Source organism: Myripristis murdjan, chromosome 21 (genome assembly GCF_902150065.1).
Source record: "Myripristis murdjan chromosome 21, fMyrMur1.1, whole genome shotgun sequence".
NCBI lineage: Eukaryota > Metazoa > Chordata > Actinopteri > Holocentriformes > Holocentridae > Myripristis > Myripristis murdjan.
In genome coordinates, this window is record NC_044000.1 from 3,817,222 (window position 1) to 3,835,736 (window position 18,515).

Genomic DNA, 18,515 nt, shown 5'->3' on the forward strand with positions numbered 1-18,515 from the left:
TTATGTTTTCCAGTGTGTGAATTATATCATAGCTTTATGAGCTGTTTATATGCCTTATGTGGTTTAGCTTTTTAGTGGAGCCATTACAGTGCCACTTAATGTAGGCTGTGATCCAGTGAGTTGTTGGTTGTATGTACAAGGTAGCATACACACATCTAATACACTCCATTCTGTCTGATTCTGTCTTCTAAAGTCATAACTCTTAAAAATTCTGTAGGAAGCAAATTGACAGAATATAGTTGTTGTTTTTTTAATCTCAGCATATTTACTATTCAGGCAGTAACTGCTATTTTAAGTGTATTTATGCAGCACACATGCACCTTCACTTCAAGGAAAATGACTGGAGAAACCGTCAAATTAAAAGCTTAATTTTCCTCTAAAAGACAGAGGTGTGCTGTAGTGTCTCCTAATGTGAAGCGCCGCTGTCAAAAAGCATCCAGAGAGAAAATGTTTTCAGCACTGTCTAGTCACACTGTGTTATGCGTATTTTTGAGCCTGTCGTTTTATGGTTAATATTTTTCTGATGCCTACTCAATCGAGTTAAGTAGTTCTGGTGGTGTAGTTACAATAAAAAATATGCCTACTAAAGCATTTAAAATGACATCGCTTGTAGCAGCCTACTGATGTGCAGGTACTCCGGTTTCCAGACATGGTGGAGGTCACACCTCATTTACCACCAGTAAGTTTGTACTACACCGCTGGAGGGAGAGGGGGGTCACACTTGCGATTCATACAGTATCCAGCAGCACCATTTTAGAAAGTTTGTGCTTGAATTCCTTCCCCTCTCTCTCAAGCGAGTGTTGATTTTCAATACATTTGTAAGGCGATGCGGCAGTGTCTAAAAGAAAAGCCATTACAGTTGGGTTAAACCTTCACACATGGGTGAGAGTGCATGCTTTGGCACCTGACGTCTCTGTATTTCACATGATAGACACTCTATTAAAGTGGGGGATCCCGTAATGGACTATGCATCAGTGCAGGTAATGGTTGTCAGCTTGAGCGCCCAAGAGGCAGTGGAGAATTCCATTAGAAACCCTATAGTTACTAAATCAGTCATTCTCTCTCTCTCTTTCTCTATCGAACTACATCTTTCGGGCAATTACTACAGCTTCATACACCTTTCAACAATGAAAAGAGACCTAGTCCTTGGACTTAGCCCTGATCGTTGGACTGCAACGCCCACAGACAGTGGTTCTCACTCAAATATATGAAGGCCGGTTCGGCTGTAAATCAGCGAGCTGGGGGTGTAGATGGCCAACAGCCCCCATGATGGAACATGTTTTTCTCCATAATGCCCATCTGTGAGATCCGCTCAAATATTTGCTCTAGGATGAAGGAACATTTATGCCTATCTTATGAGCTGGCTAGAGCTGATAGAAGATGCTGAATGCTCCTCATAACTTACTGTATTGTTAGCACTATTTTACAGCTTTATTAATATTCCACAGTAACAGCAGATGACAAAATGATAAGTAATGGATTGAAGGGAATTGCTGTACTTCTCAGTGCCAGTAGACTTAAAATATCCAGAACACTGGCTTTCTCCTACCCAGAGCAATATATTTCCAAAGCTCCAGTTTTATTTGCCACTGGTGCGCCACTACAATCCAATTGCCTCGGTGGCCTACGCATGAAACAATCTGATAGAGGTCTCTTTCCCATTTCCCCCCTGTAATCCGAGGCCCAACTCCATTCCCACCCTGACAGGTGTAAGATTAACTTAGTTAGGTGCTAAGCCGCTCATGCGCACCAAATTAAATTAATGGAACAAATTTCCCTCCTAATTAAGATGAAAATACGTGTCAGTTGTAACCTTGCTGAGCACTAATTATGTACAAATGATTTATCATCTGTTTCATCCTGAATAGCAATGGGCTCACCTCTCCGATAGCCCTGGCTGGCTGTTAAGAGATGGCCCCTGATTAACACTGACAGGTTGTGCTGCGGAGAAGCTGCACGTCGCCAGCCAGCCAATAGGAGCCAGTCTGAGCACTGTCTCTCCTCCCTTCCATTAACCTACATTGAGTGTGCAGCTGAGCATCACTGTGCCTCGGCTCTCCTTCTTGTTTCTCTCCCCGGAATGAAAATAAAGTACATTCAAAGAGGGGGGTGGGTTGACTGATGTAGCCTGATGGAGCTGAGAACAGTCAGAATTGAACGAAGGATGAATCCCCACTTGATGTGCCGTGCTCTGAGACCGGATTGGTACCTTCGTGATCCAAGTAACAGAGGGAGATGAAGCGTCTGAGGGCACTTTTCTGTTTTGCAGCCTCTCCACCTCACGTAACAAATTGAATAGCGTAGAACACAATCAAGCTCATGCATCAGCATTTTGCGCCTTGTAGCAGATAATTGCTTCAAAGTAGACTGGTGCCCTGACAACAACAGGCTTGGTTCATCTTTCACGAGGCCAGCAGGTGGTGCAATAGGTTAAGAAGCCTGGCGAGAGCCACTACACAAATTCCTGTGGGCTAAAATATCAAAATAAACAGGGCTTTATTATACAATTATGGCCTAACTGGGATATTCCATCTCATTTTCTCCTGCCTTGCAAGTACAGATATATTTCAATGGGCAGCAGCTCTGATTAGCATTAGAATCAGAGTCCCTTGTGGGGGTAAGGATACACCGGCCAATCTGTAATCATTGTTCCGCAGGCTTGCTCACAGGGGATATAGCCCGCTTTGTCATTATCATTCAATATGCCACACACATGCTGGTACTGCTTCCTTGGTGTTGCCAGCAATGGGGCATTTGCATTTCTTCCTCATAGTCCCAAGAATTTGCACAGACAATGATGAACTGGTCGACTTGCGCAGCCACAAATGACTCCCCTCTGTTTCCAATGCTTGGAGATGAGAGGTGTATTTCCTCCCCAACTGAGAAAACCTCTCTCCCCCTCTCTCTCTCTCTGTCTCTCTGTCTCGTTCTATGTCTCATTTTCTCCTTGTGCGACTCGTCCCGTGCAATTGTCTTTGTCTATGTCTCCAAAATGTCGTGTGTAAAGCTGTCTCCTCCGGTCATTAGGGATCATTTGACTTTCTGTTATGACTTTGGGTCATTAAGCCAACACCTACCGTGCCACAGTTTGCTTGTTTGCTGTTGCATTGTTGTGGTAAATGTCACTATGCCTAGAGAGGGGGAAGAATCTGCATGCTTCAACTCATTTTCTTTTTAATTCTCAGATTGTCTGTCCAATCTGGCTATTCCCTTGCTGCCGGGTACATGGCACAGCTACAGATGTTAATGCAGATTCATAGCATGTCAGGTGCACAGAGAGAGACAAAAAGCGAATGCTGTGTGCCCTGAGGATGCACTGCAGGTTGTTGTAACACACACACACACACACACACACATAAATGGAACAAAAGTCTCATTCCAACAGAAATGGAGGAAGGAATTAGAAATGTCTCTCTTTTCGCTGTCGCATTTTCCAATCTGAGCTTTTGCCCAGCCAAGAAGTGAAGTAGTATGTCACATTTTTATGGTCCTTTTTTTTGATCTTGGAATTATCATATTTGCAATAGACATGCACTTCAGCAAACCCTTTTTTTCCTCCTCTATCCAAACATGTGACGATTTAACTGTAACAAGGAAAGTAGCAGCCATTTTCTCTTGGCACTCCTGTGCTTGGCGTCCTTTTTTTTTTCTCCTCAAAGTGAGAGAGGTTTGGGAGGCAAACACATCTCCCGTATCATCACTATCTGGGGATTGGTGGAGGAGGCAGGGAGGGAGGGGGATAGAGGTTAATTATAGACAACAGAGAGGTCAGGGGGCCTATTATTTCGGAGCTGAGACCTGCATCGGTCCAATGGGGGTGACATTTACGACTCGCGCCCCACCCCACCCCGCCAACCCCCATCCCACCCTCATCCCACCGCTCCATCCCCGCTCCACCCGCACCATCACTCACATTTATACCAAGGAGCCGACAGTAGGACTCACTGGTCTGATAATGAAAAGGCCCTTAACGTTTGGCACAGGCAGGATGATAAATTGTATCCCTGGCTCTTCTCTGGCTGCGTCAGGGGGCCTCCAAATAGCCCTTGACAACTAATTGAAAGCCCCCATACCCTCCTTTTACCCACCAGACTTCCTTTATCGCTGTAATTATTAGGGTTAAGGACACCTCCCATGGGATTGTGGGTAGTGTGGCATGTAGAACCTGCCGAGTCACCCTAATAAATGGGGAAAAAATGGTAGTAAGCATTTTAAATTAATCCCTCTAGTTGTCCTTAGTGAGCCCTAACCATGTTCAGGCAGTTGTGTTTCATGGTGATTTGCTGGGGTTTTGTGCAAAGGTAATTAAAACCTACTCCCTTGTCCCGATGAAGGCTGTGAGGCTGAAAAGCAGTTTTTAATTTTTCATAACAAAAAGAACAAAGCAAAATAAATGTTTTTGCAACCTGTTTTCGGGGTTTCCAAGTAGAATTACCTGTAAATTTATGGCATTTAAATTAATTAAACCTATTAAAACATGTCACAGCAACATGTATGTTCCTAATACAGGACCAACATGAGAAACAACCTACACTCTCAGAAAATAAAGCCCATGATTGCACCTTTAGCGGTACAGCGACTTGTCCCTGGGGCAGTAGCCTCGAAGGTGCAGCTTTTGTACCCTTGACATCGGGTTCTTATTTGTCCTCTTGTGGCTTGTACCGTATAGAGAGCAATCCAGTTCTTGCATTAGAGCTACAATATTGACTGGATCATTGTATGACCTATTTTTCCACAAATCTACAGAACTTATGTCATTTCAAAGCTACTCAACCACAGCCTACAAGTTCAAATCCACCTTAAATTAATATTTTACCTAATTTATTTATTTATTTACTCATCCATTTATTTATTAACTTGTTGTATTTGGCCTAACAAACACTATCTCTTGATATTGCTCCTTAACATTTAGACACATATATGTACCTTTTACTGCTTGGGAACATACATGGACCTTTTGGCTGTGAAAAAGGTTCACAGAATTACCTTGAGGTTCAGTGATTAGGGAGCACTTGTGTGTAGATTGTACCTTGGGGACAGAAATGGGCTCCTATTGTACTCTGGTGTCTGGCAGAGCACTGTGATGGCTGGACTACACACAGCCTGAGAGCAATGTAAACTTCATTGTTTTCCTCTTCAGGTACTGTCAGGTAGGCAGTCACACCGTTTCCCCACCAAAACAAGCTCTGTCCACAATCACTGACTACACACACTCTCTCTTCTGTCCTCCTTCATTCATAATTCCCCCTCCCCTCATCTCTCAGGTTTTTGTCATATCTGCAACATATTTGATTTGCTCTTGTGGTCTAATAGGCTTACAGAGATGCAGAGGTGAGGAAGTCACGGTGCGGAGTGGATCATACTTAATCCCTAGTCCCATTTACACTCCATTTTGTATTCAGCATACCTGGGCCTGCTGCTCGTGATGGGGTTTCAGGGATTATAGCTGGCTCCCCAATAGTTTGAACATATACAGAGTAGGCCATCCATGCTTTTTCATTCCATTGCAGCTCGGAGTCAGCTTTATCATTGTGAACTGTGTTTTGTATTTCATGCAATGGATTTAAAAATCCCAGTCAGATAAAAGCACACATAGAGAGCAGCTGCTGTTGCCAATGATAGTGCAAGATGTATTATTTCCAGCCTCTGCATACTAGGGATATATGACAGGCAGACAGAAAGAAAGAAAGAAAGAAAGAAAGAAAGAAGGAAAGAAAGAAAGAAAGAAAGAGTCTTTGTAGTCGATTTCAACATGCCAGCTAATTTTCGAAAAGTATTATCTGTGTGGTACAAAATGCAACGGCTATCAAACAGAACACCTTTTTTTTTTTTTTTTACCATATCAGTGGCAGCATATTGGCCACCACTTCTCAAAGTCCAAAACCAAGAAATGATTATTTATGGAATGCATCAATTAAAGTAATTTAATTTCATTATACAATCTAATTTCATTATACAACCTGTTGTATAATGACCAATAAACTTCTTTGTATCCTTGTATCCTTGTATTGGAATTCAGTCAATCAGTAACAGACCAAATATTTATCAAAATACAAGAATCTAAAAGTGCACCATACACTGCTTTGCGTAACTAACCCAAAATAAACTTTGACGTCATCCACTGCTGTTCTCTGCATTTTGTTCTTTTTCTCTTTGAAAAAAATCTAAGTTTGTGTCTGCAGTTTGTTGTGCACGGCGTGTTCATTTTTACTCCTGTACAAAGTGTGACATTTTCATATACAGAAAATCAATAAACACACCTTGTTAAAAGCGCAACAAACACCATGACAAAAGAATACAATAATAATAATAAAAAACAATAATTTGAAATGGCAGATCATTGAGATTTCAGAAGATTGTCGCAATGGCTTTCAGTTGAAAGTTTTTATTGCTATGTAGCCTACTTTGCGAGGGACATAAATGAGCTAGGGGTCAGATTAAAATCATAGTAGAACAACATTTAGAAATATTTAGTGCACTTGTGTATGTAAAATCCATGTGTATCATCGAGTTTATTGGGCTAAATTGTTTTATAGTAGGGGCTCTTATTTAAAACCCTACTTTAATCACGTGACACACGAGCTTTGTGTAAGGCGCTTACGTCATGGCTTTAGAATCCGATTGGCTGTCCATTCAGCTCAGCCGCACGGTCCCAACCGGAAGTATTCCAAGTTAGCGAGAAGGCTAATTAGCATTTCATCTGTTGTCTTGCCAGCAAGTAAACACACTGAGCCATGGTAAATGTATGAAATGCAGACCTGTATTCGCAGAACGACTCTCTCAACGTAAGGTAAGAGGTGTCATTCATCTCAGCCAGCCCGTTGGCAGGGGCGTCTTATACTAACAAATGTAAGTTAGCTATGTAATCAAGCTAGCAGCTCCAGAGCTAACCAGCTCTCATCCGACTAACCGTAAACTAGCTTGCCTGGTCAGATATCAGAACAGCTAGCTAGGTGGTTTCAATTAAGTTTTTAATTTGGCTTTTAGAAGTATTGCTGTTTCCCTCTGAACTTCCTTACCATTGAATACTGGGTAGCGTTTCTCAACGAGCTGGCTAAGGCTGCAGTAACGTGACATGATTAGAGATCTAATCAGGTTTCTAGTCAGGAAGCTCTCCAGGCTATCGCTAACTGTTAGCTAACGTAGCTATTTTAAAATGTTATTCAATTCTTATGGCACAGATCACGATCTGTTGCTGCTGATCACAGTCACCTGAGGCTTAGCGGTAGCTTAATGCAGCTTGCTACCGACCACTTGCTAACCACTAAAAAACTGCCTGCGGGAGAAGCTGCCATTCATTGATGACAAAAGGTTTTCAGTGGCATCAATATCTCTAGTTGGCGTCAAGTTACACTGCAACTGCACCGCCATCCCGTTGCACTTTTACATAATGAACAATACGACATTGTGCTTTTGACTACAGCATGGGACAGATAGATATACAGATGTACTTTATTGATCCCAAATTGGGAAGTTCTCAGGTTGCCCAGACACTGCACAGGGACAATAGTCAACTATACACAACATTCCTCTCAACACTAGGAGAAATATTTATCTTTAGAAAAATGATTAAACACAAGTAATTCAGATCAGATCAGAATACATGAACTATGTCTGAAAGTGCTGCTCTGACGATGTGTCTGTCCTTGTTTTGCAGCGCAGTTAGGGATGTCAGTGGAGGACTCTGAACTCACTGGTGGATAGAGACGTTCTACATTTCTCTGTCACAGGCTTACGGATGTCCCTGACATTGACTGCCATGACCGACAGCACGGTGACCGGCGGCCAGCAGCAGCGGTCGGGGTCCGGGCAGATGTCACGACCTTCCCGGGGGCCGTACATCTCAGTCATCACCAACAGGTTGGTTCTGACTCTCTTCTATCTATAAGCTATGTTGTCTCAGCCAGGGCCGCATGATATGGGCAAAATTTCATACCTCCATATTTATGCAAAATATCTCGGTAGCGATGCAATAAATGATATGACTTTTGGTTCACACTTATTTGAAATTTTAAGTGAACTGTGAAAATTAAGCATTCATCAACAGCATTGTGTGTGTAGAAAATGCGGTCACTTCCCAAATATTTTATTGATCAGAACAGACCAGGCAGGTAGGCTAACCCTAACCCGAAAACTGATATCGTCCATATTGTTGCCTTTTGCGATATTAATATCACGCATGTTCATATCTAGATAATGATAGGACTTGAGTTTAAGTTTGATCATGATACCATTATCACTATGATGTAGGTAGACTACAGCTGACCTTTTGTTTCTACTTCAATTGCTATGCAATAAAGTATCCTGGGCAAGGCTTACTTTTTGTAAAAAAATTAACATCCACCTTGTATGTAAATAATGTGTCTTTCTTACATTTGAAGTTGTAAATGATCACAGAATTGTATGGCAAATTTACAGGAAGGATGCCCCATGGATAGTCCTACACTTACACATCATCAAACTGTTATCTCTTTTATTGTTTATCTACTTTGCCTTAATCTGCTTTCTGTTCTTAAGTTCTTAAGTTTTGTGAATTTCCTGCGGGATGAATAATGTATCTATCTAATCTAAGTTAGCAATATCCTACGTTTCACCAAATGACTTTACACCAACTTTCCTGCTGTGTATGAACTTGTTGTATTCAGTTGTGGGTTATAGTTGTTGAGAGAACAATAATGGTAATGGAAAACAACATCAAACATAAATGGGTGTAAAAAAAAAAAACAAGGGTGTTTTTGTTTATTTATCATCAATGGCAGGGATTTTTTCCTGATGGCAAAAGAATGGATGGAATGTACAATCTGCTGGACATAGGATGTCTGACACTCTGTCATTTTGTACTGTATGTACGCTCCTGTTGTCCTTGTGCCAGTGTCGTGTCAGCATGTAACAAGACTCTCTGCAGCTTCTCAGCATGTTTAAGGTGATCATTTTCTGGTGCTCTGTACTACAGGACCACCAACCTGGTGATCCGCGGGACCATGCTGTTTTCTGTGGGCGTGTTCCTGGCCTTGGTGCTCAACTTGCTTCAGGTGCAAAGAAATGTCACTCTCTTCCCCCCCGATGTCATCAGCAGTATCTTCTCCTCAGCCTGGTGGGTGCCACCCTGCTGCGGCACGGCCTCAGGTAAGATGGCCGCTAGCATGAGTGCACCCTACGGAGAGTGAACAGTTAACAGTTCCATCAGGTTTATTTTTGTTTTTTTTCCTTGAGATGGAAGGAAAGCTAGGAGGGACACAAAGAAGGGCAGACACAGGAGGGAGGATCCTGTTGGGATTTGATTGTCATCCAGGAGGAGCACCCCAAGGCTCCTGCTCGATGAGGAGGAGCCTGGGGGAAGGGAAGGTAGAGTTATGTGAGCTTCTGGCAAGAAATCATGTCATACAGCGTAACCACTTAACATCTCTGATTATAGTATAAGGCTTCCTGTCATAGGCCTTGTTCAGACTGCCAGCCTAGATCTGTGTTTTTGGCAGATATAGACTACATCCAGATTGATTTTTAGAAAGTCGGCACAGTGGGAAAAAAACCCCACATGAAATGCAGTTTTTGCAAATCCGATCCATTTGGAGGTGCTTTGAAATGCGATTCTAATAGGATTTTAACAGAAAATGTCAAATCCAGAAGAGCATCAGAGCAGCTGAGCAGGAATCCATGCTGCTGCTAGCAGTGCGGTATGGAGGACTACACAGAGAACAACAGCCTGTGAGCAGTCTGATTTGAGAAACAACTCCGATTTGCCTGCAACAATATCTTGATGGAAAAGCTTTGAGCCCTTTGGCCAGGTGTAATACCTGCTTTGATGTCACTGAGTAACAGGTGGACAGAGGTGCAACTTGAAAGTTTGAACCCATAGAGAGCAGTGAAACAATGATTTTCTGCTTCTATAAACATTTTATTCAAAAAGGTTGATATCAGGTACAGGATTAATGATTTTCACTAGGAGCCAATGTCTACAGCTCAGAAAACATGACGCTAAAATGACAATTCACTCTTTAATCATCTGATTAGATAGCTTAACATATGGTTCTGGTCAGACTCATTTCAGTGTGTTAATTTTTTTTTTCATTTGATTTGATTTTATTGTTGTTGTTGCTTTCAGTCACATATGGATGTATTAACTGGGAGGGCCACAGTGTTGTTGTTTTTCTTTCAAATGATGGATGTGATGAAACCCAGCCAATGTTTTTCTGGCTCAGGTGTGGACACTTGACAGGTTTGGTCCCATAACATCGGATCTTGTGTGACTGGATCTCAAAAACCTTGGTTCATATGACGTGTGTAAACATAGCATGTGATACGCCTGCACAATTACAGCTAAAATGATATTGTTAATTATTTGGCTTGACATCGCAACCACAGTTGTTAATTACAATTGTTAGATGATTATTTGATTCAGGGAACAAAGCTGTTTAAATTACACTCCCTCTGTCTTATACAAACTCGTTGATTGTTTTCAGCCACAGCAGCTGTCGTAGGGGAAATGAGATGTGATCCGTTTTGCTGATTTGCACAAATATTAACTGCAGGAACTAAAATCTCCATGCACAGTCATAATGGATCATACACATGTGTTCAAACATAGCTCGTGGCATTTTGAAGAACCAAACGGGGACAGTTGCAGGGGAATAAAAACTCATAAACATGTGCGCATGCACACGCTCACCCATGCCTACATCTGAATGCACACGGTGCCTACTCGGCTCCATCAGCCAGCGTTATTGAAATGTGGTCCCCTGGGTCTTAAGCCGTGGATGTAAATGCAGGGAAACGCAGCACGGCACAGGCTGGTCCCGAGTGGCTCAGCACAAAGCACAACAGCCCGAGGCTCCTTCCCTCCTGAGATAGCAGCACTCCTCCTGCAGGAGCCTGTCACTTCCACTTGTTGCTGACGCGTTTGGCTCTTATCCCCCATGAGAGCACTACTGCATTTTGTTGACAGTGCAAAATTAATTTGTTGTGACGGCAGATTAGTTAAGTCGAAGGTGATCGGGGCTTGAGATGCGATGCAAATCAGCACAGTTTATTGTTCTTTTCTCAGATACGAACAGGCAGCGTCTGAAATTACCTTTTCGGCTCACTTGCCATGGGCCGGTGAACTAAAAGAATTTACCTGCCAAGGATGATTTTTACAGGCCAAAATAATTTACATACTTTTTCACACAAATACGTCAGCCAGTCAGTAGCCTGTTGATTTGATTGGCTCACAGTCAGAGTGTGTGGGGGCTGGTTTGAGCAAAGTGTGCGATCAGGCAGAGACACGGTCATTCAGTTGTTATTGTTTCAGGTATGTCCACCAGAGACACATTTTGCTGGCATTTCATGTTGGTGGCTGTTCATTTGAGAGCCTGCTAACTGAACAGGTAGCCTTTTCAATGTAGATGCACCTGGTAAAAACAGAGCTCTGTATAGACCTAGAGAGCGTGTCATCAGAATTGCCCAGCAAAAGCCTTTTCTCTTCACAACAATGCCGGAAAGCGTGTTGGGACCGTGCTATTGCCGCAGTAAAAGCTGGTTGTGTTGTCTCTACTTTTTCAGCCTCACCCATTCTGCCTCTCTCGCTCTCTCTCTTTTTTTTTTTCCCCTTCCTCAGCAATGATCGGCCTGTTGTACCCGTGCATCGACAGCCGCCTGGGCGAGCCGCACAAGTTCAAGAGGGAGTGGTCCAGTGTGATGCGCTGCGTGGCCGTGTTTGTGGGCATCAACCATGCCAGCGCTGTATCCTCTGAGCTTTGATTTACTGTGCAGTTGTTGTCACCACTTGGCTTGTTCGCTGACAGTCACATCACCACAAAACATGTCAGGGGTGTTAGGGGTCGCAAATAATTGAACGATTTATTGTTTTGTTGCTCTGTGTCATTAGTGTCAGAGTCATATGTTACATACAGTTGTTTTTTTATACTGAAATCACCGACACAAAGAAACCCATGTTTTGTGAGCCTGAAGACATTAGTTTTACATCACAAGGGGACAAAATTCTTGGTCAGTGGGGGGAGACGGTTCAGGTTTTCTAAATTTTTAGAGTGCTGGTAAGACTTCTCAGAGATACACTGCAAAAAGTCAAATCTTACCAAGATTATTTGTCTTATTTCAAGTCTTATAAATTTTCACTTGAAACAAGTGAAAATTGTCTAAAGACAAGTTATTTCTGAGCTGATCATGTCTTATTTTAAGTGCAATGAGATATTTTGACTAGAAATAAGACATTTTTACTTGAAATAAGACAAATACTCTTGGTAAGAGTATTTGTGCCACCCGCAGCACTTACATCTTTTTTTTTTTTAATCTCTAGTTGTTCATATGGCAGGGCTTCAGGTTTAATAATAGACTGTGAAAGTTGATAGCACATTATGTATGTATGTATATTTTTAATCATAAAACATTCAGGCCCAAATTTACTAAACCTTTTTTTGTCGTCAGTGTCAGCATTAAGAACATGTCCCTCACCAGCCAGGGGTTATGTAATTGCTTTTGTACACACTGGGGCCTCAGTTCCAAATCAGAGTAGTGGAGTGTCAGCTCCTAGTACATTTGTATATTAACCACGGTGATGGCTAACCAGGTGAAAGTCAAGCCCAGTTTTTGTCTTGTCTACATCACCACGTCACTCTGACATTGCTGTGTAAATCCAGCGTGAGGCTCTCTGTTGCTGACTGCCAGGCCCTTGACCTCCACCTCTGTCAGAAAGTGGACTTTGCCAACAACGTCCAGCTGTCTCTGACTCTGGCGGCGCTCTCCATCGGCCTGTGGTGGACGTTCGACCGATCCCGCAGCGGCTTCGGCCTGGGAATCGGTATCGCTCTGCTGGCAACGCTGGCAACCCAGCTCCTGGTCTACAATGGAGTCTTTCAGTGAGTTCACATGCAGTTTGTTTAGTAGAAGTGGAAAAAAAATAACACAAGAAAGAAGAACAAAAAATGGTGGATATTGTGACAAAAAAGAGAAGTAAATTCAAGATGGCATGTGAAGGCAGCTAGATAGCTGAATCTATTGTGAAACAAGGAAAAAAAAGTATCTAGCCTTGTTTTCTATTCCAGCATTCATTTAGCTGCAGTCTCCATCAATAAGAAAAACTCTTTCGGCAACTCTGGTGAAAATCGTTGAATCAAACACAAGGTGTCTGCAAGTCCTGAAAAAGTCTTCAAATGCCATAAAAGTATATTGTTCAAACTGAAAGTTTGGAATACAGTTAAATAAAGCATAATGAGTCTTAAGTACAGTTTTAGAGCTCTTAAGAGGGTGAAATTTTCCTGATGCAGTGCCAGGGTTGCCACATATCCTGGAAAATCCTGGAAATCCTGACTAGTTTTCCAGTCATGGAAAACATCTAGAAAATTCAAAAACGTATAAATGTCCTGGAAATAGTTATGAGAGCCCAGGAAATGATAATGTTGTGCTGAGATTACATTTTCAAATGTTTTCCTGATGGCAAATTGCACATTTTTAGCCACTGTCATCTGTCACCATAATGCAACTGCAGTGCCAAGTTTGGAAAGCAAAATAAGTCAAACACATGTGAAATGATGCTTTGATCAACACAGTGGTATTGCAAAATCATTACATTTTTGCATTTTTAGCCTGTTGTTTACGTATTCATTTATTTATTTATTTTTTTACACATGAACGCAACACAAAAAACATGATGCCAACATGTTATTTGAGACATAAATGTCAAGCAGTTTTGACAGTTTTTGGCGACGTTGTCCAGTTTGAATCATTCTTTTCTGCACAGGTATACTTCTCCAGATTTCCTCTACATTCGCTCCTGGTTACCTTGCATCTTTTTTGCCGGTGTGATAACTATGGGGAACATCGGACGGCAGCTAGCCTTGGTAAGAAATCATTTCAGCGCATCCTCCGAAGCCAACACTCTGTGGAATAGTGTTAAATTCATGTTGGCTCTTTATGGTAGACTGTAAAGCACAATTTTTAAAATGAAGTGCCGGGGTTGCTTGAATATCCTCCAGAAGGCCATGCATAAATTTGTTTTTCCTCTCAAACAGTACTCTGAATAGAACAAACCGGCCATGAAAGTTAATTCAAATGTCATATACGTACTGTCATGTCTGATAATCTCCCCCCCTTCATTTTTGTCATTTTTCACAGTATGAATACAAAGTTGTTCAAGAAAAGACCCATCAGGACTGAGGGATCTGGTCTCCATCAAACCTCTGCTCAAAAAGACATTTTCTTTGCACCAACGCAAAGCCAAAAGCAGGTCATCAAAGGACATCTGTATGCAGCATTGATTGGGATTGGCCGACCCTGGCCAAGGCGGAGCAGTCAAGCACGGCCGATGAATAATGGGCCCCTGATTCGCTGCCCGGCGCTTTCCGCTGGACAAGACAGTATTTTTGATTGGCTCTCATTAGCCCATTCAGAGGCCGAGGCGACATCGGCTACATGATGGACCTTCATTTGCCACTGAACTGAGGTGAATAATGAGAGCGGAGGCTTTTTTTTTTTTTTTTCCATAAGTTCTTTTGGTGCGGTTTATCCACTGCACCGTCTGTGAATGCAACTCATCTGGAACATGATTAGCGGCAATGCATCTGTCATCGTTCAGATCAACTCAGCACTAGTGGTTTGAAATCTTTGGCTCCATTGTGCCAAACAGAGTCATACAGGGGACGGCTTTGAAACTCTGCCCATACCTTCTAATCCTCCTCACATCCCTTATGTATCGCTAGAGAATCTATAGCATAGCTAGCTTATATCTAAAGAGAGATACGCACCTATATTCCAGGCTTTTATTATGTGTAATTACCTTATACGCATCCACACTCATTTGGTAGTATTTTATTTTAGATGTAATGAAATGATGATGTGTACTGTATGCATGTCTGCCCTGGCTGTAAGGACAAGGGGTGCTCAGTGTTCAGCATTCACATCCAGTAGGTATTTCTGCCAGCCTTACCTGCCCCCCCCCTCTGTCAGTCACTGAGATGTACAGTACCATCGGATCCAATGAACCAAGACTTTGGATTGTGGATGGCTTTTTGGCTTTGATACTTGGCTAAACTGACACAGGCAGAGAAAATTGGATGTGTACCATATCTAATTTTGAAATTGGTGGTTTATTTAAATAGGCAAAAGCACTGGATTTGTGTTGCACAGTGTCAAAAAGCTGTTTGTCTGGTCCTCTGTCAGTGCAGCATTTGCTTCCCCCAAACAGCAGGAATGCCAAATTGCCCAGCTAACTTTGAAAAAGCTTCTTCTTAGCACTTAACACATGATAGCTGTGCTTTAACACCATAGGTGATTAGTTGATTAACGCACAACATGTAATATAATAGAGGCATCAGCTTTAGGTGAGTAGAACATTTTTTTTTCTCTGAAATTTGAATGAAAGACGTTTTATATTTATCTTGATCATGCATCAAGACTGTGTGTCACTCAACCTAACTGTGTTAGTTGAATACTTGCAAAGGTAATACATACCGTAGCATATAACTATGGAACTACATAGTTTGTTTCTGACAGTTTCCCAATGTTTTCAGTGGCTTATAAAGAATACTTGTGGTGTTATGAGTGCAAGATCTTTTCATCACACAGAAAGACAAACTTGACTTGTCTCTGGATTCGTTTTCAAAATGCGCAGCATCTAATGTTGATATTCTGAATGCCATGGCATTGTTCTGCAATGTCTGCTGGGTAATTCACCGATCCATGTACGGGGCTTCTTTGCTCTGTTTTTAAAGCAAGCACATATGTGCTGACTTGGTCCAAAAAAAGAGAGGTCCAGATACAGTGTTCATAAATATGAAGAACTCAGTTCCTCTATTTAGGTCTTTGCTCAAGCACGTCCTCGTTTGAAACAGGTGATAGGCTGCAGGATGGATTGACAACAGTTCTGGTAGAAACTGCAGGTGGTCCTTTTAATTAAAGAAAGAGAGGAAAATAGAAAAACAAGGAGGAGAAATGGGTATCACTTTCTGTACAAGAGGGAGGGACTGCTGGACCATTAAGGGACTTCAAATGTCTCCTGTAAAAGCTAACAGATCTAATTTGAACAATCACACAGTGTTGAAAAACCGAAACTTGCAAAACAGTGTTTTTGTATCATTAAGATCATTAAGATGTGGGTTGCATGATGTGTAAGGCAATGTGGACAAACATTTTAATACAATGACAGAGTTTGGGTAGCATGTTTTATATCAACATTGTAGCATCTGTTTTTTTGATTTTTTTGTTTTGTTTTTTTGTTAAAATATCATGGACTGGTTGTTGTTATCCCTCCAGAAACAGGAGGGTTTTAACATGTGTGGTGGTTGAACAGGGACTTAATCAATCCACTCACTCATGCAACCTCTGGAAGCTGAACATGTGCAATCTCTTTTGGTGTAATAAAGAACATGCCTTTTGGTAACTGCCTCTGATTGCTCTGTTTTGGTGATCTTCCACATGCCTCATGCCTCCAACTGGTCACATGAACTAAAGAAACAGCAGCAGTGGCCTGAAGCTTGGAGATGACAAACAGCATTTGCGGTGTTGCATATCTGCAGGGAGAATGTGGGTGGTAGGCAGGAAGCTGCTGCTTCAAAAGATAATTACGTGTTTTTATCAGCCCTACATGTAGAGTTTACAAAAGCAGGTGTTAGGGGAAATCAGCAGCCTGGCTGTCGATATTTTAAAATCAATCCGCTCCTGTAAAAAAGAACATGCTGCTTAAGAACTTCAGAATAACAAAAATTCACTGTCTGAGTGCTTTTTCACCCCGCGGTTGAATATTGCACAGTTTAAAGGTCACATGTTAGGCTTTCCTGATGTCATGCATCACGGTTGAGATTTAATAATCAAGTTACATTTTAATTTTATTGCTTCTAATGTTCCATTTGAATTGAATAACTGAACTCCAGGTAATCTGGACAGGTAGAAACATACTGCTTCACATAGTTTTCACTCATCACAATATTATTAATGTTGTACATTCACTTTATATTTATTTATAGCTATTTACATAGTGGAGAATGCATGTTTATTCAACAGGATATCCCAGCAATTGTAAGCTGATACAAACCATAAGTAAAATAGATGTTAACTATGCAATTCCTCATGCTGAGGTATGTGCTGGTTCAACTGAATCAGAAAATATTCTTTCCAGATATTCATACACTGTGATACACCACGTGAATCTTGAATTTTGTAGAGAAGGTATCAAGATGCAATCATTACAACCAGGAATTATGTCACAGAGCTCAATGGTTTCAGCTGGACTGCATTACCTGTTTTGCATTGACTAGGATATAATATCCTAGTCGAATGGAAGCTGGCATTTTGATGAAATGACCCACAATGCTTGGCTAAAAGATGAGCTTAGTTTCCAGAAGTGAATTAAAAGTCTAAAACCAATTCAAGCACTCGGCTGATTAAGTGGAGGTATATTTGGCACAAATGCTGTGCACAAGCCACAGTGCCATTGCAAAATTGCTCACATCAACTGGTACAGTGTTCATTGCTAATGTGGATTAATGTGTCCTGTCTTGTACCGGCTCCCACAGACACAGGCTCTTATAGACAAAAGTAATTAAGATGAATAATCGGGATTTAAAGACCCTTTGTTTGCATTATTGCTAAATTCCAGGATAAGGACACAGTTTCTCTTTGGTTTACATGTCTGTATGAGGCAATTTGCTGTGCGAATGTTATTGTTCAAGGCTAACTAGCTAGTAAAACAATAGGCGTGATGTGTCATAGCAGTAAGTGCTGCTCCGAAGAGCTAAACTCCCCACCACTAATGAATTCATTAATCTCTCTATTTATTCCTGACAAGCAATTATCTCCTCTCACAGAATGAGGGTCAGGAGGCAAGGTTGAGAGCTCTCAGATATTTGCTGAGGAGGAAACATTAAAAGGTAGCCCATCACTTTTCTCCTTTGGCCTCACATTCTCACACCTTCTCAGTTTTGTGCTTTGACTTTTTTTTTTTTTTTTTTTGTCACTACCCCAACCTGCTTGATAATCCCACATCTGACACCACTAACTACTTTTGAACTTCAACCTTTGTCAAAACGGGACTCAATTTTTGCGCCGGTAGTTGCTGGAACTCTTTAAAGTTTGACCTTGCGCTTGCTTGGGTGTTTTCACACACAGCAGGGCACAAAACCTATAAAAGGCACGCTGTAATCGCCGGCGACAGGCTGAGTGCAATGAAATAGGTCCAAGCTGGGAACCGCACCACCCCATCTCCAGCGTGTCTCTGAGGGATGACCATCTAAACTGGAATAAAATCCTGTTAAACGGTGTCACAACATGAATCACTGCTCCACGAGACATCCATCACCGCTTAAAAGGTGACCACAAATGATCTGTGAACCACTAGATATTGATTACTCATGTGCTGCAGGTGTCAGGTTTAATGTTGCTGCGGCTTGATAGTGTCGCCTCTGACAGCCGCTGCCCTAACTCTCCTCTGATAGATTTTAATGGTGAAATATTGATTTCTCTCTGGCCAAGGTCTGCCAGCGAGGGCCAGATCATTTGTTGGGGTAATGCAGGACACTCCATGCCCTGGT

At 41.8% G+C, this 18,515-nt stretch overlaps 1 protein-coding gene across 3 annotated transcripts; it reads left to right on the plus strand.

Moving 5' to 3' along the window:
• The first annotated feature begins 6,654 nt into the window (after nucleotides 1-6,654).
• insig2 (insulin induced gene 2) lies at nucleotides 6,655-16,369 on the plus strand. 3 transcript variants are annotated; one of them, XM_030081083.1, is made up of 7 exons: nucleotides 6,655-6,790; nucleotides 7,658-7,860; nucleotides 8,954-9,126; nucleotides 11,594-11,718; nucleotides 12,685-12,851; nucleotides 13,733-13,832; nucleotides 14,107-16,369. In XM_030081083.1, the coding sequence occupies exons 2-7, from the start codon at nucleotides 7,739-7,741 to the stop codon at nucleotides 14,146-14,148; spliced, it is 729 nt and encodes a 242-aa protein (XP_029936943.1). In that variant the 5' UTR covers nucleotides 6,655-6,790; nucleotides 7,658-7,738; the 3' UTR covers nucleotides 14,149-16,369. The 3 variants fall into 3 exon arrangements, with proteins under 3 accessions (XP_029936943.1, XP_029936944.1, XP_029936945.1); XM_030081084.1 differs by having other exon boundaries at nucleotides 7,663-7,860; XM_030081085.1 differs by having other exon boundaries at nucleotides 7,731-7,860.
• The last annotated feature ends 2,146 nt before the right edge of the window (nucleotides 16,370-18,515 follow it).

Excerpts from the sequence above, each read along its gene's own strand:
- insig2 (XM_030081083.1), top strand. The coding sequence starts at position 7,739 with ATGTCCCTGACATTGACTGCCATGACCGACAGCACGGTGACCGGCGGC. Across the intron at positions 11,719-12,684 it reads GCATCAACCATGCCAGCGCT|AAAGTGGACTTTGCCAACAA; the intron begins GTATCCTCTGAG and ends CACCTCTGTCAG. Across the intron at positions 13,833-14,106 it reads TCGGACGGCAGCTAGCCTTG|TATGAATACAAAGTTGTTCA; the intron begins GTAAGAAATCAT and ends CATTTTTCACAG.